We start from the raw sequence: 26,271 nt of genomic DNA on the forward strand, positions 1-26,271 counted from the left end.
AACTAAGATATGTCATTAATATTGATGGAAGGAAAACATGTGGCTCCAACAGGCATTCTAACTCCCAGAAAATGTAAAGTTTTGAGTTGCTTTTCTTTTCAAGGAACAAACCGGTAACTTAGATTTATTCTCTTCAAGTGGGGTGGGGTCCTGCCTCTGTTCAGTCTTCAAATGGTCGCAGGTTCCACGGCAGGGTTGGCCTGGGTCCTGCAGGGTTGATCTGGCACGTTACCAACTTAGTCTGAAGGAGGAAGCTGTCCTGTCGCACCCCCTTCAGAAAATCCTCTTTCAGCGCCAGAAATGACTTCTGCAAACCAAGACCAGAGCTTCCCTTGAAGTCAATGGTCTCTCTCCAGATGTGAAAAAAAAATACATTTGCAGTTGTTTATGACATTGTATAGGTCAGTCATTTTAAGTGCTGAGGCAAACAGATTTCATACATTTGAATTTCAAGACTGCCTGAGGCCCTCACAAAAGATAGGCTAACATTGGTGAGGACCAACAACCCGAGTCTGCATTTACCATTCTTGAAGCCCCAGGGTCCAGGGCCCCCCTACGGTTAGTGCCTGCAAGTACTAGTCACACGCTTAAAGCACAGGCCACTCCAGAAGGCAGGCTGAGGCTTGCAAGAAGTGGCGAACCAGCTCCTCCAGCGTTTCTGGGTGACTGGGGATCACGGCGACGCTGGACTCCGGAGGGGAGGCGGGAGGGCCGGGGGGGCTCATTTAACTTGAGTGCGAGCACGTGGCTGATAACGGAGTGTTTCCTTGGAAAATTATCCTCCATTTTCACGCGTACAAATACTTTTAACGTTTGCTGCTGAACCTTTCCATTAGGTTAACAATTAAAACGAGCCAGACTATCCTGTGGTGACATACTGGCCTCTGATCATTGATCAGCGTTAACTGAGATGGATCTGAGCTTCTGCTTCAAACCAAACACGGATTTTCCTCCTCGCACTTCAAATGCCATACTGTCTCCCAGCTTAATGGATTCTGACAAATCAGCTCAATACACGATCCAGGAAAGTCGATTAGCACATTGACAGACGCTTTGCACTGAGGCACGTGACCAGAACCTTCCATTCCCAAGGTTTTCACTGAAATGTATTTTAATGGCAGACATGACAAAACAGAAATATTTTGGACCTCCATTTCTCCAAGTTAACACATTCACATATATTAACAAATAATGAATCATTCTTCTTCTTTCGGGAATTAATTCTATTCCAGAGTCTTCGGCTCAGCTGTTACACACAGCACTTACTCCAGGAGCCAAGCCCCGCAGGAGCTGGGAGGCCGTTCCCCGCAGAGACCACCCGGCAGTCAAAAGAGACAAGTAAGAAAGGGGCCCCCCGGGCCCTGGGCCTTCCAGGGCCAAGACGGCGCGCTAATCAGGACGGCGGAGTGGAAGCCGGACCCGGGCGACGCGAGGGCTGAGGCATCAGCCTCCCAGCCTCACCTCCTCTTCTGTCCTCATTGCTTAAGCCTTTTCAAGTTTTTTGTTTCTTTTTCCTTCTTTTGCAAGTAGGAGCATCCTGACTGATCCCAGAGGGACCTCAGAGTCACACTCAAGAGCCTCAACGTCCCTCCCACAAACCAGAAGCCCAATGACACAGGCCCTTCCGGAGCTTTTGCTCAAGAGAGCCAGCTTGGGGGCCTCTCTTCTCTCTCTCTCTCTCTCTCTCTCTCTCTCTTTTTTCACTTCTGTAGACGACAAAGGAAACTGAATACCATCACATCTCCCGTCACAGTAAACGAGGCCCCACTTTCTGTCCTCCAGAGTAACAACATACATTTTCTGGCCTATTTTTTGAAACAAATCAGCAAAACAGGCTATCATCTCATTCCTTACTAACCAAAGGCGACCTTAACTAACTCTTAAACATTTTATATTCAGGCTTTTGAAATTCATCTTTTGTTTTGCTGTACTGGAGCAGACCAAGGGGGTAAAAGGAGGTGCTCATTTAATCATGAAAATCAAAACATGAACTATGTGAATGAAGAAACAATTGGTATTCTGGCTCCAGGGACCACAAGCTTGAAGTGAGTCTCCCCTGTGGCACGTGGAAATGAGAGGGTGCCAACACTCCCACGCCTTTACGATCCTGGATCTCTCTCTGATTTTAATTTGCTAGTCTTACCCCTACCTGGGAAGGACCCCAGCTCAAAACGGTCCACGTGCAGGTTCAGGAGAAATCAGGAAGGTGTCGGAGCTTCCAGACACAAGGGCGTTAACAAGCTTCTGGAGAAACTCAAAGTAAGAAGTAAGTGTCTGGCTTTCCCCTCACCCCACAGGCAGAGCCCCAGCCTCACGGGGGCTGGCTCTGGCCTGCAGGATAAAAGGTGGTGAGCTGTCAGCTTCTCCAATGCTCTCCTCCAAGAAAAGGCCGCCAGGGCCACTCCTGGAGCAGGCCCGTGCCCAGAGAGCGCCCACGGGATGAGGGCTGGCTGTGGTGCTCAGTCCCCTCTGTCACCTTTACATTCTGGGAGCTGTGCCATTCACCTTCCCCCGTTACTGGAAGATGTCCATGTCGGTTAGCGGGGAAAGAGCTCTGAGACGGTTAGCCCCCCAAAGAACAGGCCTTGTGGTCTTCAGAGAGGAGGAAGGGGCTTTTTGGTCTCCCCGCCTTTGTTTTGGTGGAGGAGACTCAGGGTTATCAATCACTGGATTGATTGGTTGTCCAGTTATCCAAAACATGACCTTAAGAAGAAAATTAAATTTGCCATTTATCATCTCTGCCAGGATATATTAATACAAGAAAATGCAGCTCTGTGATTTCTGTCACACCCTCCGTGGCTGAGGGAGGGGGCAAACACTCACCATGCTTCGTAATCTCCTGGCCCAGGGGAGCTGGGCCTGGGATGACGGGGCCGGCGGGGCCGCCTGACCGTTAGAGGAGGGGCAGGAGTCTGGAGCTCACAGTCAGTGTAGACCTGCTGCCTGCTGGCGCTGGGGCTGACTCACAGGGTCAAGCTGTGCGGCTCTCAGGGCAGCGGCTAAAACCTGAACTTGAGCTGCGGGAAGAGAGGCTTCAAGAATTTTAATAACTGTCTTTGGACCGTGGGGACCGACGTCATAACAAGACAGCCTGGACGTGGATGCACCACACGAGCATCCACTGGCCCCTCCGAAGCGCGCCCCCACAAGGTGGGGGATGACTACAGCCATTAACCTTCACTGTTCCAACTAAACACCAGGCGTGCACAGGGCATCAAATCTGAACTTGAAAAGCCTCAATTAGGAAAAGCGGGGTTCAATGCCAGCATCTTCCACGGAAAGACAACACGATGTGCCTGAACACTGCTGCTTGGGAGGCCCAGCAACGTGGGGAGGGGCCTGATCCCCCAGATATAAAGCACAGTGGCTGCCTTCTCTGTCACACACGTACGTGTGCACGTGGGAGCCGGAATCAATCCATCTACGTCCACATAGATGAGGGAAGATCTCGCTCACTGAGCCCCAAGGGCTCCTTGTTCTTTCTGTCCACAGCACAGCTATTTTAGACCCTCCTGACGGTAAAGATGACATATTTTCCATGCCTTTCTGTAAAAACAAACCGATGTTTCCATGTCCCCAACCTCCAAACACAGGCACACACAATACCTCCTGCGTCCTGTTTTCTACTGGTTAAATTCAACAAGATTCATTAAAATGTTTAGAGCTCGTAATGGCCCCATCCTGTGCCCAGGGCAAGGTGCCACTTGCTTCGGGCAGCACCTGACACCTTTCCAGGGGTCTGAGTGCCATTTCCAGTCACGGCCAGTTCACAAATACCCAACGTGCAGTTTACTGCTGACTCTTTTGGGGTCACAGATCCCTATGAACTCTGATGAAAGTTGCGGGCCCTTTCTGACAAATTAAGTATGCATGTGCACACAAGATTTTACAAAAAGCGGTTTCAGGAAACTGAAAGAACCCCTGAAACCATCCCTCGACTTCTCCAGGTGATGGAGTGCGAAAGCCCATGTCAACTGCCAACTGCTCTGCGAGGGCTTCTCCCAGGCGCTTCCCCTGCCCCCGGGCGTGAGCGGCTTCCTGCCCTGAGCCCCAGCCCTGCCACTCCCGGTGCCAGGTGGCTGTCCCCCAGTCCCCTCAACCAGAGCACAAGGGCTTCACGTGTGGGTCATCGCTGGCCCAGCACCCAGCCCGGGTCCAAGCGCTGGAATTAATGCTGCTTGAGAAACGTGTTTTCCAAAAACAGACCTTTGTCTATAACTATTAGAAGCAACATGTTACATGCGCCCGTTCCTTCAGCAAACACTGACTTAATTTCCTTTATAAATGTAAAGACAAAGAACAATCACAGGGCTAACTGGATTTTCACGTTTCCTTTCCAGAAAGCTTCACAAATCTTTGCCCGGCAACAGCAGCAAGTGTGGTTTTTTTTCCAATTTCCCCAACTCAGGGAAGAATACAAATAGAGCCCTGGTTGGAGAAAGAAGAGGCGTGATGATGGATACGGACTGCCAGTCCCGGCTCAGTGGGAACACCAGTCGCAAAAGGAAAAACACCTCAGAGAAGAAGATGTGCTTTTCCTGCCTGTACGGAGGCAAAACCCTTACAGCTGAGGTGAGGGCTGAGACAAGAGCCTCCAAAACCAGCGCTGTCCTCAGCTGTGACCAGAAAGGGGCACTAAAACATGAGAAGTAGGGGGAGGGCACAGCTCAGTGGTGGAGTGCGTGCTTAGCATGCACGAGGTCCTGGGTTCAATCCCCAGCACCTCCATTAAATGAATAAGTGAATAAATAAATAAATACAAACCTAATTGCCTCCCCCCACCAAAAAAAATGGGAAATGATATAACAGTGTCCACGGAGCTAATAAAATTTCCACTGCTGCAGACACGCCCAAGAACTACCTGCTTTTATCTGGGGACCGACTGCAGACCTGCACGGCTGAAATCCTGGCAGGCACCTGCAGGGTGGGATCGCTGCTGTTCTGGCCATGGGGAGACTGGGCCAGGCTCTCCCCTCAGCATCAGGAAAGGGACGTACACACACGTAGGCAGCAGCACACAGGCCCGTGCGAGGTACAATCCAGAAGGACCCCGTCTTCCCTTTCGTCACCGTGGACGGCACTTACCTTGGACATCTGGGTCATGCATCATGTGCTCCTGCGAACTACCGAGGACTCTCTGAATCCCGCCGCTGGCCACACCGCTCCCCGGCACCGTCTCAGTGTGCGGCAGCCTTCCTCCCGCGGCCCCGCCTCGCTCAGGAGCAGCTCCAAGTCCTTGCTTGTGTCCGGGACGGCTGTGGGTGGGGAGGGCGCTGATACTGGGGAGCTGCGCGAGGGCCCTGGCCTCTGGGGAAAGCCTGGTCATCTCGGCTCCAGCCACGACAGAGGCTTCCACTGGGCTTTCCATTAGGCCCCTGGAGAAGCGCCGGTGTGCAGGAATGTGCTGGTGTCCCTGGAATGTGCCTTTCCTGGGTAAATCTGGCTCTGTCTCTACTGTACAACTAGCTTAAACTGAGGGAAGCAAATTTTTAACATCAGGCGACAGACGGGCAGTAAAATAGGAAAACGTGAACCCACAGCTCCGTAAGCCCAGTCCTCCTCTCTCCCCGGCCACCCAACTGCCTGTGTCTGCCGGGCCAGGAGACAGTATATCGTGGGAGGATAAGAGGTGCAGTCAGTCCCCTCTGCCCCATGGGGAGCACCCTGTGCACTGAGATGCCAGGTGAAGGTTCAGCCCATTATATTCAAGTGGTGCGATAGCCCCGGCTGCTGCTCACACACCGTCCGGGGCAAGATGCCAGGCACTTACTGCGCATCAGTGCCTCCACTAGGGGGCGGGCATTAGAAAACAGAAGATGCTGCAGCTGGTGAGTGCCGGCTCCCCGTGAACCATCTGCAAGGTCCACATGAGGAAGACGTTGCACACAGGCCTGACGTTCAGCAAGAACTCAATGAATTTTGACAGAGGAAGATGGAGGGAAGGATGCCCCAATCTTTAAAAGGACTCGTACACTCTGCAAAGTAAACTACCTCCTCTCACACTCCTGAATAACAGCGACAATGGAGAGAGGCTGGTGAGCGACCCCCAATGGTCTGGTTAGGGTGCACCCATCATCTTCGGGGAAGGATATGAAAAACTCCCAGCTCAGTCACCAGCACTTACCAGAAAAACCACCCAGGGTCTACTAACAGTGGGCCAGGGATGTCCCACTTGACATGTATGTAAAATCTGATGGCCCAAAAGTCTACTGGGGAGACTTCACATTCTCCCTATGTAAATTATCAAAGGACTTCATTAATCAAAAAGTAAGAAAATTTTCTTTATAGGTTATTTAATCACTACTCTCAATGAATATTTTATCTAAATTTAGGAGACACGGTAGCTTCATTATTTATAACCCAGTAGTCATGTTTCAAAATCATTATTGCAATTACTTTTTGCTTCTTTACATAATTAAAGCTCTAATATTCCATCTTGCCCAGAAGGTCACTGTTACTAAAACTCCAGACAAGATAATTGCTAGAATTTTCGGTGGACGCTTGAGGTGAAGCGGGGATCCTGTTAATTATCCTGGCCGGAACCTACCAGGCTGAGGACACATTTCCACAGCTGCCTGCACTGGGTGACCCGGAGGTGATATCAGGGTCCAAATCTGGAGCCGGTGGTCGGTGCCCAGAACGCCATCGTCTTGTACATACAGGCCAGCCCTGGAGGGGTCTGCAAAGGTGGAAATGAAGGGGCCAAGGGACTGGAAGGCAGCCTGGTGCACCTGAAACCAGAGGGAACATCGCGGTGAATGAGGTATCGGCCAGATCTAATCCAGGGCTAAACAGATGGCTGGTGACCAGACAATTCACTGTCCACCAAATTATGTCTAAGCAGACGTATAACTTTCTAAAGCAGTCCCTAAATTCCAAATAAACAATTTTTCAATAGAAAAATCAGGAAAAATTTAGTACCGTCATATATGTCATACAGTTTGTATTCGTCCAGAATATTAATTCTATGTCAAACAATTCCAGGCTTTGTAAAGCATCTGAGCAGACCTTATTAATCACTACAGGCATGTTTATGACAGGAACAGAAAAGATAACAATTCAGTTACAGTTTCTTCTTCCCAATTATCATTTCTGTTGATATTCATCTGCCACCAATGCTGAGGTGGGTGCCACCTCCTTAGGAAGCAACAGGCTTCTATTATAGGTGCCCTAACCACCCTCATGAAGTCTAAATACACCGGGCAGTTACTGAAAAGACAAAATACACTGAAAGTCACCAGTCCAGGGACTGAGCTGAGGCCCGCGGGCTGCTGCACTCACCCACCAACAGGGGACGCTGATCAGCCTGATGAAGAGTGGGGGCAGCCTGGCCCTGCGGACCTCCAGGGGCGCGCCCCCCCAAGGCCTTCCTCACCCGCCCCCACGTTATCCGCTCAGAGCTCAAAAAACTTCAGGAGCTACCAGAGCAAACAACATCGTGTTACTCACACGTGGTCGCCCCGCAGACCTGTTCCCATGGTGGAGTTAAGGCATTTCCATAAATTAATGACACAGAAGAGAGAAATCTATATGAGTCCAAAAGGAATCATCTGAAACAGGCAGAATTTAGAGGTAATCTTCTTCACCTCTTAATTCTGGGAAGTGACCTGGTTAAATTTAACAAGATTATAGAGAAACCCCCAAAGAATGCTGAATGACTGATACTCGTTATGTGAACTATTGTGAGAGACTCTGGATTTCCCAGCTAGCACACCGACCCAGGTATCAGGCCTTTGACTAGGGTATTTTGGCAAAGGAAAGCAGACTATTAAAAATTGATAGTAACACAAGTAATTCCTGTCCACAGAATGCAAACTGTGCGGTGGAACGCGATTGATCCTCACCCTGGATGTCGACAGTTTGGAATCCACTTACAAGTTCACGTCAGTTCTCCCCGGTGTGACCGTGAACGTGTGGTGCTTAGTTAAGCCAGTTGCTGCGTCTTACTGGTTCCTTCATTAATCAATGTGTTAAATAAAATCTTTGACCTGTGTTCATTTTACATCTGTATGAAGGTCGTAATCACGTCCTCTTTTCAAATTTATCCTTTAAAAATAAAGCTTTGTTTTTAATGTCCTAACAGAAAAGAATCAGCCAAAATGCTTCACAGATAGAAATATCTGATCGTGGAAATATCCACCTACGGAGAGATTAGCATGTTGGTCACTGCTGTTCTTCATTCAGACACGTTAAGTAGAGGGTAACACCATGTGTTCAAAGCAACAGCCCACTACAAATTATTTTGGGGTTAGAACTCTGTTGAATGGCTTAGATTTTAAATAGAATTGAAATGAGCTTCTGAACTGAAATTTAAAAGCCAACTTAAAGAATCTACTTTTTGAGGTTAAATTCCAACCACACAGGTAGCACATCCTGTCACGTAAAAGAGGCAAGTGCTTCCTCAGCACAGTTGTCTGGGTGTCAGGGACTGGGTGGGCTGCGGAGAAACAGAGGTGGACACGATCTATGTGAAGACACGCCCCCCCCACCCCCCCGCGCCCCATCAGCTGCACCGGGACGAGCGAGGTGTGCTCAGGGACATACAAGCTCTCGGACCAGAATGCTACGGAATGCTGAAAAGAGAGAGACGAATCCTCACTGACACAGTGGGGAGGTGAGTCTAGGCAAGCAGAGAGCTTGACAGAGACGAATGCATAGGCAAGAGCCGGGTCTGAAGTGTGAGCAGGGGCCCCCGGGGAAGGGGAGATGCCAGAAGGAATGAGCAGGGGTGCGGAGGTGCCCAAGAGCTGAAAGCCCCCAGCTGGCTAGTGCTGTGGTTCTCCACCTCGCTGTGCACAGAATCACCAGGGACTTTATCAAAAATACAGACCCCGGGCCCTGCCCCTCTCGCCTCCCTATGAAGCAGATGCACGACCAAAGGTCAGGGCAGCACTGGGACCTGAGGGAGGTGACCAGAGGTGTGGTAGGAAAGGTGCTTGTAAAGGGGCCTGAGAGGCCAACAAGGGTCTGGATTTTAATCTGTCACCAAGAAAAAAAATCCCACTGGCTTTGAAGCCCAGGATCGAGGCGGCAGAGCTGTGTTCGAGAAAAAGCAGCTGAGAAAGGACAGAGTGACTTGGAGAGTGAGAAAAGACTGGGGAAAATGATCGGTGAGGAAACAACAGAAAAATCCACAGGATGTTGGGGGAGGGTCTAGCTCAGTGGTAGAGCACATGCCTCGCGTGCACGAGGTCCTGGGTTCCATCCCCAGCACCTCCATTGAAAACAAGTAATTAATAAACACCTAATTACCCCCGCCCCCCCAAAATTAATCAGTCCACAGGACGAAGCTCTGCCCCACAGACCAGCAGCCAAATGCTGATGAGAAACATTTGCAGCAGAACTCAAGAAATCTGAAACTGATGCATGCAAAATCGAGCTGCCACTTCAACATAACAGGCTCCTAAATACGAAACTTCACAACTAATTTCTAAAGTGCCCTAAGAAGTGCATCAGCAAGACAGCTGGCAAAATTTCACGTACCAAAAATTTCTCAGCGGCTTCTTGTCCGACCGTGCGACAAATTTCGTCAAAATTGGTGGCACATACCTTAAAAAGGCAAAAGGCACACGCATTCTTCTCAGCTTTCTTTTTGTGTTAACAGATTGTGAAAACTAACAAGTGGGAACCTGGAGAGCAATTACTCCTCTAGTCGGGCAGCTAACAAGCACCAACCGAGCCCAGTGCCCACGCAGCACTGCCCAGGTGCGTCCGCTGCGTTGGAAATGGGAGATTTACAGGGGAGGACCACACTCTCAGACTTTCTGGCTCCTAATTATCTCAATACATAATGCATTTGGTTGGCCATAGAGCAAAAGAGACTCTCAATATTCTCTGCCTGGTGAATGAGACCCACCTCCTTGTCTCTGCATCACCAAGAGAGACCAGAGGGGAGACGGGCAGTTGCGCAGCAAGGTGGAAGGTGTTTGGGGAGGGGTGGAAACAGCCTTCGGAAGAAAAAATCTGACAACCGGGGGACAAGTGACTGAAAGGGGAGGGCGGGGCAGGGGCTACAGTTGGAAGGTGAGATAAGCAAGACAAGACAGCAAAGGTAAGAGGGACCAAGAGCCCATCAGCTGGGTGATGAAAGGCCTTGAACATCTGGGCAACAGCATCGATGCACAAGGTCCCACACCTCCTCCTCCTGCCCCTGAGAGCTCTGCCCTCATCAGCCTCTCTCCACATCACCACAAGTGCCCAAACTGCAGGGGCAACTGGCAGCCTGTTCACTGATTCCCTCGCACGGTTCACGCCGGCCACATTTTCCTCCCAGACTGCATCTCCTAAGGAAGTCTGGAAACTTTAAAGGAATCGATTCTGAACTTTTTTCAACTTTTTGAATGTTATGAGTTTTGAAACTGTCCATTCCCACCTTCTGAGCCTGAAAGAGCTCCGCATCACCGCATGATTTACAGAAGCGAGGGAGCAGCAGGCGTTCACTGGTGCTTTAGCTCAGCACTGAAACCAGCCTGTAGATCATCTATAAATGGCCAGAAAATTAGGGTCACTTGAAATACCAAAGCGTAGATGTTGCACATATCACTAACTAGATTCCAAAATCTAATATTCAACATATTGCCAAGATACCCAAGAGGTCAAAACAGAGAATACATTTTTTTTGAGTTCTATCAAGTTATATCAATAGAAGGGGAATACACTTCAAGTTGTATTCAGATACGGTTTGTCTAAAGCTCAAGGGTACCATTTGCCCAGCGTGCCCAGCATGCAAATGAACAAGCTGTGTGCATTCTTCCCTTCTCCAAACCCTATGATATGAGGATTCATCATCTTCATTTTTCCGGGTGAGGAAACTAAGGCTCAATGTTGCTAAAACCAAACAGCAGTTGAGGTGGGACACACAGCAGGAGCTGGACAAGTCACCAAAGTCAGCCTGCAGGTGGTCCCTGGAGAGGGACTAAACACTGGTGGAAGTCAAGAGGGACAGATCCCCGAGAGGGTGCACCACATTGGGTACCACAAGCTTGCTGCTGCCTTTCTGCCCTGGGCACCCCTCATTTGGCATGGTTAGGCAGGAAAGCTGGATCTCCAGCAGAAGCTACCATTGTACTGGCTTGAGAAGTCAAAGAGCAGAGACTGAGGTGGCCAGGGCAGCTGGAAAGTGAGGGAAGGCAGCCATTATGGAAAACAGTATGGAGATTCCTCAAAAAACTAAAAATAGGCTTATGCTGTGATCCAGCAATCCCATTCCTGGGCATATATCCGGAGGGGACTCCAATTCAAAAAGATACATGCACCACAATGTTCATAGCAGCACTATTTACAATAGCCAAGACATGGAAGCAACCTAAATGTCCATTGACAGATGACTGGATAAAAATAACTGTGGTATATTTATACAATGGAATACTACTCAGTGATAAAAAAAGAATAAAATAATGCCATTTGCAGCAACATGGATAGACTTGCAGATCGTCATTCTAAGTGAAGTAAGCCAGATAGAGAAAGAAAAATATCATATGATATCACTCATATGTGGAATGAAGAAGAAGAAGAAGAAGAAGAAGAAGAAGAAGAAGAAGAAGAAGAAGAAGAAGAAGAAGAAGAAGAAGAAGAAGAAGAAGAAGAAGAAGAAGAAGAAGAAGAAGAAGAAGAAGAAGAAGAAGGAGGAGGAGGAGGAGGAGAAGGAGAAGGGGAAGGGGAAGGGGAAGGAGAAGAAGAAGAAAGAAGAGGAAGAAGAAAGAAGAGGAAGAAGAAAGAAGAGGAAGAAGAAGGAGAAGGAGAAGGAGAAGGAGAAGAAGAAGAAGAAGAAGAAGAAGAGGAAGAAGAAGAAGAAAAGAGGACACTAATAAACTCATCTACAAAACAGAAACTCTCTCAGACATAGTAAACAATTTTACAGTTACCAGGGGAAAAGGGGTGGGAAGGGATAAATTTGGGAGTTTGAGATTTGCAAAGGTTAACCACTATATATAAAAATAGATGAAAAATAAATTTATTCCATATAGCACAGGGAACTGTATTCAATATTTTGTAATAACCTTTAATGAAAATGAATATATGTATGTATATGCATAACTGGGACATTGCGCTGTGCACCAGAAATTGACACATTGTAACTGATTATACTTCAATTTAAAGAAAGAAAGAAAGAAAGAAAGAAAGAAAGAAAGAAAGAAAGAAAGAAAGAAAGAAAATAAATGAGGGAAGAACTCCTGGGAAGGAAAAAGGAAGGAGGGAGCTAAAGAAGACACAGCCCCAAACTGTGATTAAATCCTATTGTAATCCTTGGCTGATCTTGGCACTGTGTGGGCACAGGGGAGGGGGTGAGGTTCCCGGAGGAAAGCAATAGTTTGAAGGCAGAAGGAACCGCATGGTTTCACCTCAGGGGACTGCAGAGGAAACAGAATCTGAACTGTTTGCTAGAACAAAGCCAACCACTCTTCAGAGGAGACAAACAGAAGCCGGAGTTTCTGCAATGTTTCATCAAGAAGATACATGGTGGGGAGGGCAGTAGCGCAGTGGTAGAGAACATGTTCCCAGGTTCAATCCGCAGTCCCTCTATTCATAAAAAATATTAGCAAGACTTTAGATGACAAAAATTCATAGACATGAGAAGAAATGGGGAAATGTGACTTACGTTCAAGAAAAATATGAATCAGTAGAAACAAACCCACAGAAGATCCAGATGTTAGAATCAGCAGACTTTAGAAGGACTTTAAAGCTGTTATTATGCATATGCTCAGGAACTAAAAGAAAGATAAGGTCATATCAAATGAACAGATAGGAAATCTCATCAAAGAAATGGAAACTAAGGGGAGGGCATAGCTTAGTGGTAGAGTGCCTGCCTAGTATGCACAAGGTCCTGGGGATTTAAATAAATAAATGAATAAACAAATAAATAAATAGGAAGCTAATGATATCCCTTGCCTAAAAAATAATTTTTTAAAAATGGAAATTATAAAAAAGAATCAAGACTTCCGGTACTAGCACAGTAGCTTGGTCAGATCTATCCTCTTGCAGATAACAGATTCAGGAAAGGAAGCAAGAGCACCACAAATGGTAAAAATGTGTGTATAAAAGGCTACGTATTTTTTCTCTTTTCTTACTTTTTTCAAAAGATGTAATTGTTTAAATAGAAAATTATAATACTGTATCATCAGGTTCATAATGTAATGTATATGTCATAATGCATATGAAACAACAGCACAGAGGAGGAGGGGGGTGAATGGAACTACACTATTGCAAGGTACTATATTTTTTGAAAATCTTCAATAGAGAAATTACAATGCAATATTACAAAAAAATTCAATTAGCCCAGGAGAAGGTAGGAAAGAATTAACCAAAGAACAAATGAGACAAATGGAAAACAAATAACAAACCAGCAGAATCAAATTCAAATACATCAATAATTACATTAAACATAAATGGACCAAACACTCCAATTAAAAGGCAGAAACTATCAGATCGGATATAAAAGCAAGACCCAACTCTACACTCACGAAGCAAGAACATTTTAAGCGTAAAGACATAGAAGGTTTTGAGTAAAGAGATATAAACAAATGTACGATGACAGACAGTAAACATAAGAATGATGGAGTGGTTACAGTAATATCACAGCAGACTACAAGATACAGATCACTACCAGAGATAAAGAAAGTCACTTCTCGGTAAAAGAGTTGATACGTCACAAAGATATAAACACTAACTGTGCACCTTTAAATGCCTGAAGTGGAAGAGAAGGTAGGCTGAAAAATACTGTTTCCTCCTTAAGAAGCTAGAAAAATACAAGCAAACTGAGCTCCAGTAAGTAGAAGGAAGGAAATAATGAGCAATAGAAATCAGTGAAAAAGAAAACAAACAATAAATCAACGAAGCCAAAAACTGGTTCTTTGAAAATATTGCTAATATTGATAAGTCACTATCAAGACTGATCAAGACAGAAAGAGAGAGAGAAAAAATATAAATTACCAACATAATAAATGAAAGGGATAACACCACAGATCTTACAGGTATCACAGATTGTATTACAGGGTAAGGGAATACTGAAAGCAACTTGACCCCAATAAGTTAACAACTGAGATGAAATTAATAAATCACCCAAAATACACAACTTAACCCAATGACACAGATGAAATAACAAATCTGAACGAGCCCCATATCTGTGTTGAATCTGTTATCAAAAACCACCTCACTAAGAAAACCCTAGAACCAAAGATTTTACTGGTGAATTCGAACAAATATTTAAGGGAAAAATAACACCAATCTTAAAATCTTTCAGAAAATAGAAGAGCAGGGAATACTTCCCAACTCATTTTTGTGGGGGCAGAATGACTCTGATTCTACAACCTGACAAAAACATAATGGAAAAGAAAATTGCCTACAATAGTCCTCTTGAATACAGATGTGAAAATCTCAACGAAATGATAGCCTATAATGGACACTCATTACAGCCAAATGCCAACTGGAATCAGCCCTGGACGCTAACACTGGAGGATGAAAGTTTGATGAAAAGCAAACTTGTGTGGCTGCAAAGTAACCCTCCTGGTTAGCTCCAGAAGGAAAGGAGTGCGGAGACCACGGCTGTCTGTTCAGTCACCAGAGCTGTCACCAACAGCAGGACAAACTGCAGCCTTGGGCCTCCTGATGTGACATGTGAGAACGTGACATCACTTCCATGACATCCCTCCAGAAACGCAGAACATGAATCCAGCCATGAGGAAACATCAACAAACCTAAATTGGGAGACAAACCTGAATTTTCACCGAAGAACTGGCCTGTCCTCTTCCAACATGTTAATGTTATGAAATTCAGAGAAAAAAGCAAGATCTGTTCCAGGTTAAAGGAGGCCAAGGAGATGTGACCGTTCGTTGCCACATGAGATCCTGGACGGATGATGACATTTGACCATGAGCTGTGGATGAGATAGAGGCATCGCATCAATTTCCTGATTGTGATCAATGTATCATGCTTATTTAAGAGAAAATTCCCTTGTATTTAGGAAATAGGCACCGAAGCATGTAAGGGTGAGGGATAAAGGAGCACAGTGTATCTAATTTACTCTCAAACGGTTCAGAAAAATACATACACGTGTATCTGTCATCCGTGTGCACACACATGTGCACGCGTGCAAAGAACAAGAGGTCATTAAACACACAGAGGTACATATAAACCACTGGAGACGCTGGATAAAGAGTGCACAGGAGTTCATTGCCACAACTTTTCTACAACTTGGAAATGAAGACAGAATGAAAAATTACCCCCCCCAAATATTGAAAGAACCCATCCATCACCTCCCCAGCCAAAAAAGGAAAGGAAAGAAGGAAGGACTTCCTATCTCTCAAGCCTGTCCTGCCCACTATCCAGCACTGCCTCTTCTTCAGAGCAGAGTAAGCTCCCAGTTAGCAGCTCACCCAGTATTCTATTTGGAATCTGCAAACAGCAGACAAGAGGGGAAAGAGAACCAGTTGGGGTGAGGGGAGGGGATACCAGCCCCATAACACGAAGAATGGAAAGGCTTGTGTCTTCTGAACTCACACAGATTTCTGATCTGATGCTAGGCAGAGCTGCACAGAGTGACAGCCACGATAAATGAGGATGCGAGGCTTCCGTATCCAGGGCAACGGGCAACTACAGAGTGCCCCGCATCTCCATCGACCCTCTCCATCTGCCACACCCACCTGACCTTATTACTACCCGTATAGAACAAATCCAAAATCATTAAAAGTCGGCGTACTGAGTGACAAGAAATGATATTCTCGTGGCCCTGGCAGCCACTTGTGTGGAATGATGGTCTTCACTGAGCTGCTAAGAGCCAACTATTCTTCACAGCACATAACCACAACCTTCTTTTTAAATAAATGCACAAATAAAAATGAGCTTAAAAATAGGAATGACAACAAAAAATGAGGAAGCCTTAATGTGAAAACGTGTTGGGAGAGAAAAATAGGCTTCTGACAATTAGTTATAATCTCAGAATGCTAATGGCCTTCCTGCAAGCAAGAGGAATTATAATTGGTCTCCGGTGGCCTGTTTATGCTGTCTAGATATAATTACAGGATACAGCGCTTCCAGGTTTTACCGATTCATTCATTCAACAACTAACGTTTATTTAGTACTGACTCTGGGCCTGGCACTGTGCTGCGCCAATGGTGGAAAGACACCTGTGTTTAGGGAGCTCACCATTCTGAAGGAGAAATAGACACACAAATGAAGTTCACAATTCAAGTGCTAAGTGACAGCAGACAGATAAGAACCGGGCCTTCTGGCCGCATGAAGGAGGGAGTCGCTAGTGTCACCTGGCATATTAGCCAGACTTCACGCAACAAAGCGCATTGATGTGAGAAACCAGGATGTGAGAAACCAACACGTACTACACACAATCCGGCCTGCGTAACTCAATTTCAAAATGCCCAGGACGTGTCCAGTTGGCAGGCTCTGATTTGGTTGCTGGCGGCAGAAATCAACTGATTGCAACTTTCAGGGAGAATGAGAAATCTAATGAACAGACACACATTTTGTCTCCAGAGGCTCGCCACTTCCTCCGAGCAAGAAGCAATTCCTTCTAAATTGCACTGTTTGGAGAGTGTGTGTTTACTTACATATAGACGAAGCAACATCCACACAACACAGCTGCAAAGAAGCCCCAGACACAAGGGCATCGGAACAGGGTGGCTGGCTTCTTTTCTCCCCATCACACCTCCTCGCAAATACACGTTGGTGGCCACGGTGTCTGGGCGTCACAGACGAGCTAAAAGAGAACCCCAACCTCCCGCGGGAGCTCTGCCAATCACACACGTGGCCCCTGTTTCTTGAAGTGTGAAATCCACACTCTACCCATACTGTCGTTTCTTAGCTAAAGAGAAAGCAGCGCCCTCTGTGCTCCAGGGCTCTGGCGGCCCAAGGAGGGAGACCCCTCCCAGACTCCTTGGCCTCCAGGTCACCAGGGAAGGAGGACAGAAGAGCTCCTGCACGTGACCCAAGCATGCATGGGCCAGGAGAGGCACACCAATGGCTGCTTCCCTCGGGGTTCCCTGGGAGGAGACGTGGCCCTCCTCCAGAAACCCCCAAAACATGGATGTGCCTCCACCTGGGAGGCGTAGGACCATTTTTGCTCCCTGCAGCCACAAGTGGAAGCTTATACACTTCAAGTAATGATATCGGCAACCCGCTTTGCGTGAAAAATACAATTTACGTGAACTAATTTGTTCTGCAAGTGATAATGTGGACAGAGGTTTTGGAAGACTTGTATTTTCCAAATATTTTCACCACCAAAAAAAAAAAAAAAAAGACGAAGAACAATATTGCTGACAAGAATGGAGTGGTTGGAAGCAAAACAAAACAAAACAGAAATCATGCAAAAACGCCGTTAGCATTATCTTTCACAGCTACTCTCAGGCTTTCGGGATAAGCTGTTGGGCTGTCAGGTCTAGCCTTGGAAACTCGCCAAACCAACTTTCCAACAAAAAAGAAGATCCATTTGGCAAAGTTCACTGCTCATCTGCCAAATATTCCAACCAAATGATATTATCCAGGTTCATTTTGCAAAATAAATTTAATTTCTTATAGGGAAACCTGAAATTTATATAAGAACCCTGGAGAATTTGAATTTTAATAATCAACTATTCTTCGGTCTGATTCATCCTGTAAACATATGGAATATGCAAAAAATTAAATTAGTTTAAAAAGCCAGGCCTTTAACTCATAGTTGAGGACAACGTTCACATAAATGAAGAATAATTGCCCAGTGTTCTGGTGCTGCATTACACAGTTTTAGCTCCATGGTGCAAAATGTTTCCACACTTTGAAAAAGAAAAGAAGTTCTTTCTCGAACGTCATCTTTTTCCAACCAAGAAAACAGCTGTCTGCTCTATCTCACTGTACTCATAAGTAAGGCCTTAGATTTTTTAAATCCTTATTATTTTCCTCAAATGCTAGAACAGTCCTGGAGCTATTTACCTCTCTAACGCCGACACAAAGGGCCTGGCTGTGCAGCACCACTGGCGTGGGGGCGGGGAGGGGGGCAGCAGGCACGGAACACAAGGTGGCCTTGGATGAACTTCCCTTGAACCATGAAGAACAAGCATGGGGACAAGTTGGGGGTCTTGGTTTAAGGGCGCCACGCTGAGGCCTGCACTGGCTCGTCCACAGCTACCCTGTGAACAAGGGTTCCAGAAGCAGGTAGAAAGGCCCTGATTATACGACCACTTCCAGTGGGTACACAATCCTACCAACCCAAGGATATCCCAAAATTAACTACTAAAAGCAGAAGAAACTCAGTCCTTATACTGTTCCTTTCACTGTATACCTTTAACTGATAAGAGCACAAATACTTGAACATAGCATTTCCCAAGCGGCTGTAAGCGTGATGGCCGAGTTCTTCATAGTGACTCTTATCTGCTCACAGACCTAGTTTAGTCTTGTCTTAATTTATAAAACAGACATATGCGTCTATTAGGTTTTTTTTAATTGCCCAAGTACCACCGAAAGTCACCTCCCATACCACACATAATTTCTTACTTTGGGAAACAGAGTCCGTGTTCCAAGGTGGCTCCAGGATTCACCTATAGATCTCCGCGGCCTGCCCAGTAGAAGTCCAGGCCCGCTGTCTCAACTCAGCGCACACGGCTTGGATTTTCCAAGCTGCACTTTCTTGAGACGAGCAGGTGTAAGGATAACCACTTGCGACACCAGCTCACATCTGAGCTGTGAGCCTTCTCTGACCGAGTCCACATCCCCGGCCACCTCATTTACGGAAACAGTGCTGGTCAACACCCAGCGCACGTGACACTTCAAGTCACGCACACGCCACAGTAAGGGGCAGGCCACCCAGGCATGGGGCTGCCCTTCCCGAACAGATTTACGTTCATGGCTTCTGCTTTCTGCTTGTCACCACTGTTGGGGGCGGATGGCACCAGCAGGACTGGACACACTTTGTTTTCATTATCTTGCTGGGAAATGAGACCTTGTTCCAGGAGAATCCACAGCACCTCCTGACTTGATTTTCTAACCTGGAAGAGGGCAAAGGTGAAACACACAATGAGCCAAGGTGCTTTCAGGATCAAGACCAAATCCCCTATGCCGAGTGCCAAGCCGACCCCCGTCTCCTGTCCCTGGAGGCGCCAGAATCACTCAGATCTTCTGGGACTTGGGTCAGTCGCATGTCCTCCCCGAGATTACACCGCTGATGGACATGTACCATTCCCCTGCTCTTGAGCCGAACATCCCCTTCCCCGTTCGGGTCAGGCTCCCCATCTGTACTTTGACAGCATAACAGAGCCCTGGACTTTCCTCTGCAACTCGTATCCCAGATTCCCACACGCGCGCGCGCACACAGTTTCCCTGTACGATTGAACATTGCTGGTGGTCTTCCCTGCTGCAGAGAGTGAGCCTGCAGGGTGGGTACCACGTCTGGTTTACCCTTCATCCTCCAGCACACCCACAGGGCCCGGCAGCCAGTGCAGGGCCTGGAGTGCGAGTTCCCCTCTGTAGGCACAGGGATGGGAAACGCAGCTCCATCCTCCCACCCCCTCGTAAAGCCCGTGGGAATTCTCAGCCGCGAAGGAAGAGCCCTCCAAGGCGGGACCCGGGAACGCAGGCTCCTCAGGCCATTTTGGGGAAGTGAGGGCCCAGGAAACCCCCATTTCTAGAGCCAGGAATGAAACCCGCAGCTCACCACAGTGATGGAGGGGGCAGGAAAACAGCAGGGGGCCCAGGGGTGTGCAGACAGCGCCGCAGACGACTAGCGGAGGGCAGGCTGTAAGGGGGCTCGTGCGGGAGAAGGAAACCTCGAAAGCCATCCAACATTAAAGTTTCTGAACAGGTGACAGGCTGAAAATAGTATTTTAGAAAGATCATTCCGGCACTGGTGCTCCGAGTAAATTGGTGGCGATGAAAGGCTGAGGGCGGGAAGGTCAGCAGGGGAGCTATAGCGACAGTCCCCGTGGGAGGGGCGAGCAGGGAGAAGGCAATGCCCCGGCAACATTACCTGGCACGAGTGATCGATTGGACGTGGTGTCCGACTAGAGGCAGCAAAGCCCCCAGTCACTCGGAGGTGTCAAATACTTACTGAGTGTCAGGCCAATGCCAAGGGGAGAGATATGAGAGGACCACAGAGCGGAGCGCCACACGCCGCAGTCCCAGGTGCTGGCTGAGGAGGCTCGAGGGCAGCGGCGCCAGGAGGCCGCTCCAGGCAGGCAGGGGGAGCCCTGAGCAGGTGTGGAGCCAGATGGCGAAGGCAGTTAGGATGGCGAGGTAGGGGATGGCCCCCAAAAGTTATGTCCACGTCAAATCCTTGGAATCTCTGAATGTGATATTCTTTGGGAAAAGGGTCTTTGGAGATGGGATTAAGCTAAAAATCCTGAGATCATCTAGGATTACCAGGATGGGTCCCACATGTAGTCACATGTGTCCCTATAAGTTTAACTCAAGAGGAGAAGACGGACAGGAGAGAGGCCATATGAAGACAGAGGTGGAGACTGGAGGGACGTGGCCACCAGTCAAGGAAGCCAGCAGCCACCAGAGGCTAGAAGAGGCCAGGAATGGATTCTCCCCTGGAGCCTCCAGGGCGAGCATGACCTGGGCGACATCTTGACTTTGAACTCCGGCCTCCAGAACTAGGAGAGAAGAAATTTCTGTTCTCCTGAGCCACCAGTGTGAGGTGCTTTGTCATCCAGCAGCCCCAAGCAAAGAGGAGGTGAGAGGACAGGGACCTCCAAGATGCAGGTGTCTCTGGAGACACGGCAAGAAGTCCCACAGGACAGCACAGAGCAGCCTGGGTGGATGGCAGAATGGGGAGCTGAAGGGTCGACAGAGGTCGGAGGGGGAAAGGCTTTCAGAGTCCCACTCTCGTGGTTACTCCGGCACCATGGGGAGCCCCAGGGTTGAAAAGCAGAGGAGTGACAAGATTGTCTCGGCTTCAGTGAGGGTAACAGTTGAGAAACCTCCAGTGTTTCTGAAAGCTCCAAGAGCAGGCACAGGGCTCCTGGGCAGGGACGCTTCCGGCTTTGACCCAGGCACGGACTCAAGGCGAGGGACAGAGAGGAGAGGGCAGGTTTGAGAGACGCTGCCTTGCAGGGAGCCGAGCGCATCACTGAAGGTATTCAAGGAAAATTACAGGTACGTGTTCGATGGCCATGAAAAGTACCTGAGGATGAAGAGAGAGAAACAGGCTGGCCTGAAATACAGATGCTGGGGGACGTGGCCCACTCACACTCACACGCGACAAAATCCCCGTCTCTGCCAAAGTACGAATCCTAACTGACTGGGGACCCGCCAGCATTCCCTGCAGCCCACACTGTGGATCTCTGGGAGGGTGGGCATCCGGCAGAGCAAAGTGGGGATGGACAGGAGTGACAGAGGAGGGGCATTTGGAAGAAGCAGGGAGGTAGGTGTAAGCAGAACGAAAGGGAAGGGGCAGGAGCCAGGGTGTCAATGGCGGGATGGGGATAGGTGGCCCATGTAGGCATCTGGGCCTTAAAGAAGTCTGAAGACTGTCCAGTAAGATGTGACTTCATCACATTTTTGTGTTTAAAGATGACAGGAAGGGAGAAGAGGGGGTGTCCCCAAGGGGTCATTTATTTGTTATGGAAACAAAGGAGGCATGGGTCCACGTACATGTGGGAGGTGAGAGAAGGAAGGCTCTGGATGGTCCCCAGGGTGTGGCTCTGGAGGATTAAATCAAGTGGATGCTGGTTCCCTTCACTGAGGGAGGGGATGAAGATGGAAGGCCTCCATTTTCTCAGTGAAGTAAAAGTCAAGGTCACCAGCTACGCATGAGGCCAGGAGAGGTGAAGAAGCTCGATGAAAGTAGCAAAGGTCTCAAAGAGCTGCCGAGGATAATGTGAAAAGCAGCTGGTGAGGGACAAGTAAACGACTGCCAGGCAGCACTGCAACTGGGATCCACACATTGGCAATGGCACCAGTCAGTGCAAGACGGGGCGGCCCCACCAAACTTGGCCACCCGGGATGGAGGAGGTGGCTAGGCTGGGGACGGGTGGGCCGTCAGGATGGTGGAAGTGCCATTAAAAGGAAAAAAATGGAGAGTGACGGTGGGGACCACAGGATGAGAGAGGGAGGACCTAAGGAAGCAAGAGAAGTGAAGTGGAGGGACCACAGGAGTCAGGGAACCAGAGATCTCCCCGGGCAAGCTCTGGACAGTGGGAGCGAGGACAGGAGGGCAAACCGCGGTGAGAGAATGGAAGGCCAGCTCTCGGACTTCAGTTCTGGAGACACCAGGAGAGGAGTGACCGTGACACGGCGAGGTGGCGGGGTAGTCAGGTCGGGGGGCGGCGGGTGTGCATAAGCTGCACAGGCTGACGGCGGGGAGGGCCTGCTCTCGGCCAGGGCCACATAGGCTGACTGTCGGGAACCATGCGACAGCCTGGGAGCAGAACCACCCTTCCTGCCTCTCTGCTTCTGGAATCAAACATATGACAGTGATACATGGCAAAGGTCAAGGAACTGTCACAGCCCCCCACCCAGCAGAATCTCATCTTTCAGAACACAGCCAGAGGAAGAAAGAAAAGCCAGTGGAAAGGCAAAACTGCACCCTCTGTGAGGCTCACTGCACCTGCCGCACAAGAACCTGAAAGAAACCTAAGCGCTCAGGAAACACACGGCACCCACGACGCAGAGACGAGCTTCGGGGACGGAAACCCCGCCGTGCGCACCTCCTCACCCCGGCGCGAAGCCCCGCGCTCGGGTCCGCGCGGGCGCTCAGAAGCCGCCGACCGCGGGAGTGCGCAGCTCGGCGGCAGCGCGCACGTCAGCACGCACAAGGCCCTGGGTTCAATCCCCAGTCCTCCCTCTAAAAAAATAAATAAGTAAGTAAACCTAATTACCTTCCCCCCAAATTAAAAAATAAATAATAAGTAAAATAAAAATTAAAAAAGGAAGAGACAGCTGAACAAATGGATGAGTGGGAGTGACTGAATCCTTTAAAAAAATGTTAACATGGGAAAGAGTAGACGTCAGCCTCAGGTCTCTGGATAAACAATGCCGCCTCTGCCAAGTGGACAGTACGATGCTGGAAAAAGAAACGAGCGCGCCTTCCCTGCACTGCTATGGACTCATTTCCAGGACACCCTGGACAACAGAAAAAGCAAGGGACCGAGCCTCGGGTACAGCACGCCCCCTCGCAGCTCCGCTTCCAGGATACAAAGACACATGTGCTCGCTTGGAGTTATTCGTGCATGCGTTTTTTGTAAAGGTAAGAACAAACCCAAACCCAATAAAAAGGGTCGGCGGTGGGGGCAGGAGAGAGCAGTGGGGGAGACCGGAGCAGCAGTCAGATTTCTCTCAATGTACTTTCTCTTACAGTTTTGACTTTAGCATCATGTAAAAACATTTTAAACAATTATGAGTCTAAGTTAAATCAAAATGCAAAAGCGAAAGCAATTCCTAAAAATGAAAAAATAAATGAAAACAAATGTGCCCAACTGTGTATCAAGTTGGCAGCTTAACCACAGAAAGAAGAGTTAACGTGACTTTGAAACACAGTAATATTTCCATGACTGTGCGTCTCTGGTGGGAGAGCCTAAAACAAAAAGAACTGCCAAGAAATCTTAAACTAGACTCAGTAACCCTACCGTGCTGTTAGTGTAACACTGGTATTTTTGTTTTAGATAAACACACACACACACCACACACATCAATACCGTTAAGAAGGAAGATCTGTACTGTGTTAAAAAAAAAAAGACACAAATATAAAATCAAGTAACTAAAAGCCCTATAATTCTAAATTTGAGTTAGAAAAATCAATATAAACACAAGAGGAATTTTTTTTTTAAGAAAAGAAATTGCTCTGTGGGTAGAAGCTACGACCAATCTCGTAGCAATAAGCACCCCTGCTACCCACATTCTGGTTTCTTATTATCATTTCTCTCATAAAGGAATGGAGGCTCCTCGGAGAAATGGCTGATTCCAGGTAGAGGTGAGCTATCAAAGTCTACCCAGTCACATGAAGAAGATTCAGGAGCCAACCTGAAGGGCTCCCACCGGTCAAAGCTGGAACAATTTGATATCACAAAGATTAACAACTACATGGAGGGGAGCTCAGCGGTAGAGTGTGTGCTCAGCATGTATGAGGTCGTGGGTTCAACCCCTGTTACCTCTGTTACAAGTAAATAAATACATAATTACCTCCCCTCCCCACCCCAAAAAAGAATAACAACTACAGTGGATTGAAACATATCTAATATGCTAAAATTCAGGAGTTCACAATCACACTCAAACAAATTTTTGAAACCTAACGGTAACACTGTAGATTATTCGGATACCAACTAATTATTCCAGCAACTGGTGAATAAAGGGGAAAAGTAAAGCATTTAAGCTCTCTTCCCCAGACAAACAGTTTTTCGGGGTTACCAAATAGCTGAGGGGGAAGTTCTTTATGGAAGAATTCCAGCTACTAAATTAAGAAGGGATGATGGAATTAGGGTATCCCAGTTTTGCAACCTCCATCAAAGTCCTGCATGCAGGTGCTGATCACCAGTGGTTGCTCACAGGCTGAGGAGGGACTTCGTAGTAAACAGGTAAGGCTGACAGTCCCTAAGTCAGTGACCACACTGCTTTTGTGCCTCCTGACTTGATGCAGCAGGGAAACCCAGCAGCACCGAAAAAGCGTTCTCGCTATACTATACAAAAATCTGAGTCTGACGGAGCCTCTGGACTTCAGCAGTTTGGAGGAAATCCTGGGAACAGAGGAACATCTCAAACAATGCTGGACACACCACTAGCTGAATCCAAAATGTGAGGGATCCTACGGGATGAGTGACCCCGTTTCCTCAACAAATAGCAGGATAGAAAAGGGGGAAGAACTGTGAGAAATTAAAAGAGAAGTGAAAGACACATCAACCAAAGGCAACGTGTGGACCTTGTGTGTATTCTGATTTGAACAGACTTTCCGCAAAAAAAAAAGAAAAAAGAAAAAAAAAAGATTCCTGAGAAAACTGGGAAAATGTGAACAGTGACCAGAGATATTAGGCGACATTAAGGAACTATTGATAATTTTTATACTTGTGATAATGGTACTGTCATTATAGGTTTTTGTTTTAAGTGCCTATATTTCTTAGGGAGTAATGCTAAAGCATTTATAGCTGAAATGTCTGGGAAATGCTTTTATCTGGCTTTGATTTATCTAGGCAAGATAAATGGGAGAAGACTGGTCAAGTGTTAATGATAGTTGAAGCTGGGTGAAGAGTACATGAACATTCATATTAATATTCTCTCTACTGCTATGTGTGCTTGAAAATCTCCATAATAGAAAGTTTTTTTTTTTTCAAAAAAGAAATATCTCATGATAAGAAGAATGAGTGTGGGCTACCTTCCTCTGTGATTAGAGAAACTGGGCACAAACAGACCTTTTGTTCTTGAATCACTTAACTCTTAAGAAGCTGTCTTCTGCATTATGAATACTAGCTAAAATACGACAAAAGAGGATTTGCTCCAGAGATCTTTAAAGTTACCGTTTTTCACACCTGATTGTTTGGATTTGTGAGGTACCCCACCACGATGGGTGGGAAAAATTCAGAGAGCACATTGGAAATTAGGATCTACTTTCTTGTAAAAAAAAAAAAATGGCAATGGGAGGGATCTGCTCCATCAGCTCAGTCCACACTGTGGTCACTGCAGCAACAAAAAAGGAAGAAAAGAATTATAAAAGAATAAGCCAAGCATCTTCTATAACAGGTATCAAAAGTTTCCAGCTTTCCTTACTAAAATACTTCATCAAGGAAATTACACAAACGCAGTTTAAAAATCATTTCCCATTTAGGGTATTTATGCTACAGACAAGCTTAAAAAGCTAATAAGCTATACGGCAATATAAAAACATAAAAAGAAGAGAGAATGACAACTCTATTATAACAAGCCATATATAAATCCAGGAGGGAGCCAGAGGTCTCCACGCTGGGCCAGCGTCCAAAAGCCATTACAACTAATGGCATATATGCCAGACCTATGGGCTGTGTTTATTTAAATTTCAGCCAGAATGTATACATTATAAATAATTCTTTCATAAATGCACTCCCCCACAATCCATGCACCCCAATTATTTCTGAGGCAAAGCATTAAATAAAAGAGCAGCTCGGGCTCCAATAGACCACATTAAATTTAACACAAATATATAATTGCTTCAGCGCTGTAAATGGTGACTCATTTACCAAGAGAATCCATTTAAGGGCTCAAAACATCCACTTGGGCCTTTTTAAAAGCGGTGTGTCATAGTCAAATGAATATTTTAAACGAATAAGGGAGCTATGTGGAAGGCTTATTTTTCTATTTTCAGTTAAAAATGACCAAAAGCTAAAGCAA

At 47.1% G+C, this 26,271-nt stretch overlaps 1 protein-coding gene and 1 non-coding gene across 2 annotated transcripts in view; one reads left to right on the forward strand and one right to left on the reverse strand.

Annotated features, from left to right (window-relative positions):
- The window catches only part of LOC102532399 (putative serine/threonine-protein phosphatase 4 regulatory subunit 1-like), a 75,968-nt gene that overhangs the window by 22,375 nt on the left and 27,322 nt on the right, over positions 1 to 26,271 (reverse strand). Inside the window, 7 exon segments of the mRNA XM_072943534.1 lie at positions 5,086 to 5,466; positions 6,548 to 6,731; positions 7,282 to 7,341; positions 9,484 to 9,549; positions 10,373 to 10,480; positions 25,437 to 25,498; positions 25,501 to 25,584. Of these exon segments, the coding sequence (XP_072799635.1) occupies positions 5,086 to 5,466; positions 6,548 to 6,731; positions 7,282 to 7,341; positions 9,484 to 9,549; positions 10,373 to 10,480; positions 25,437 to 25,498; positions 25,501 to 25,584 (945 nt within the window).
- Positions 9,147 to 9,219, forward strand: TRNAA-CGC (transfer RNA alanine (anticodon CGC)). Its single transcript has one exon. It is a non-coding gene; the product is annotated as a tRNA-Ala (tRNA).

This window comes from Vicugna pacos, chromosome 19, assembly GCF_048564905.1.
Source record: "Vicugna pacos chromosome 19, VicPac4, whole genome shotgun sequence".
In the NCBI taxonomy this organism is placed as follows: domain Eukaryota; kingdom Metazoa; phylum Chordata; class Mammalia; order Artiodactyla; family Camelidae; genus Vicugna; species Vicugna pacos.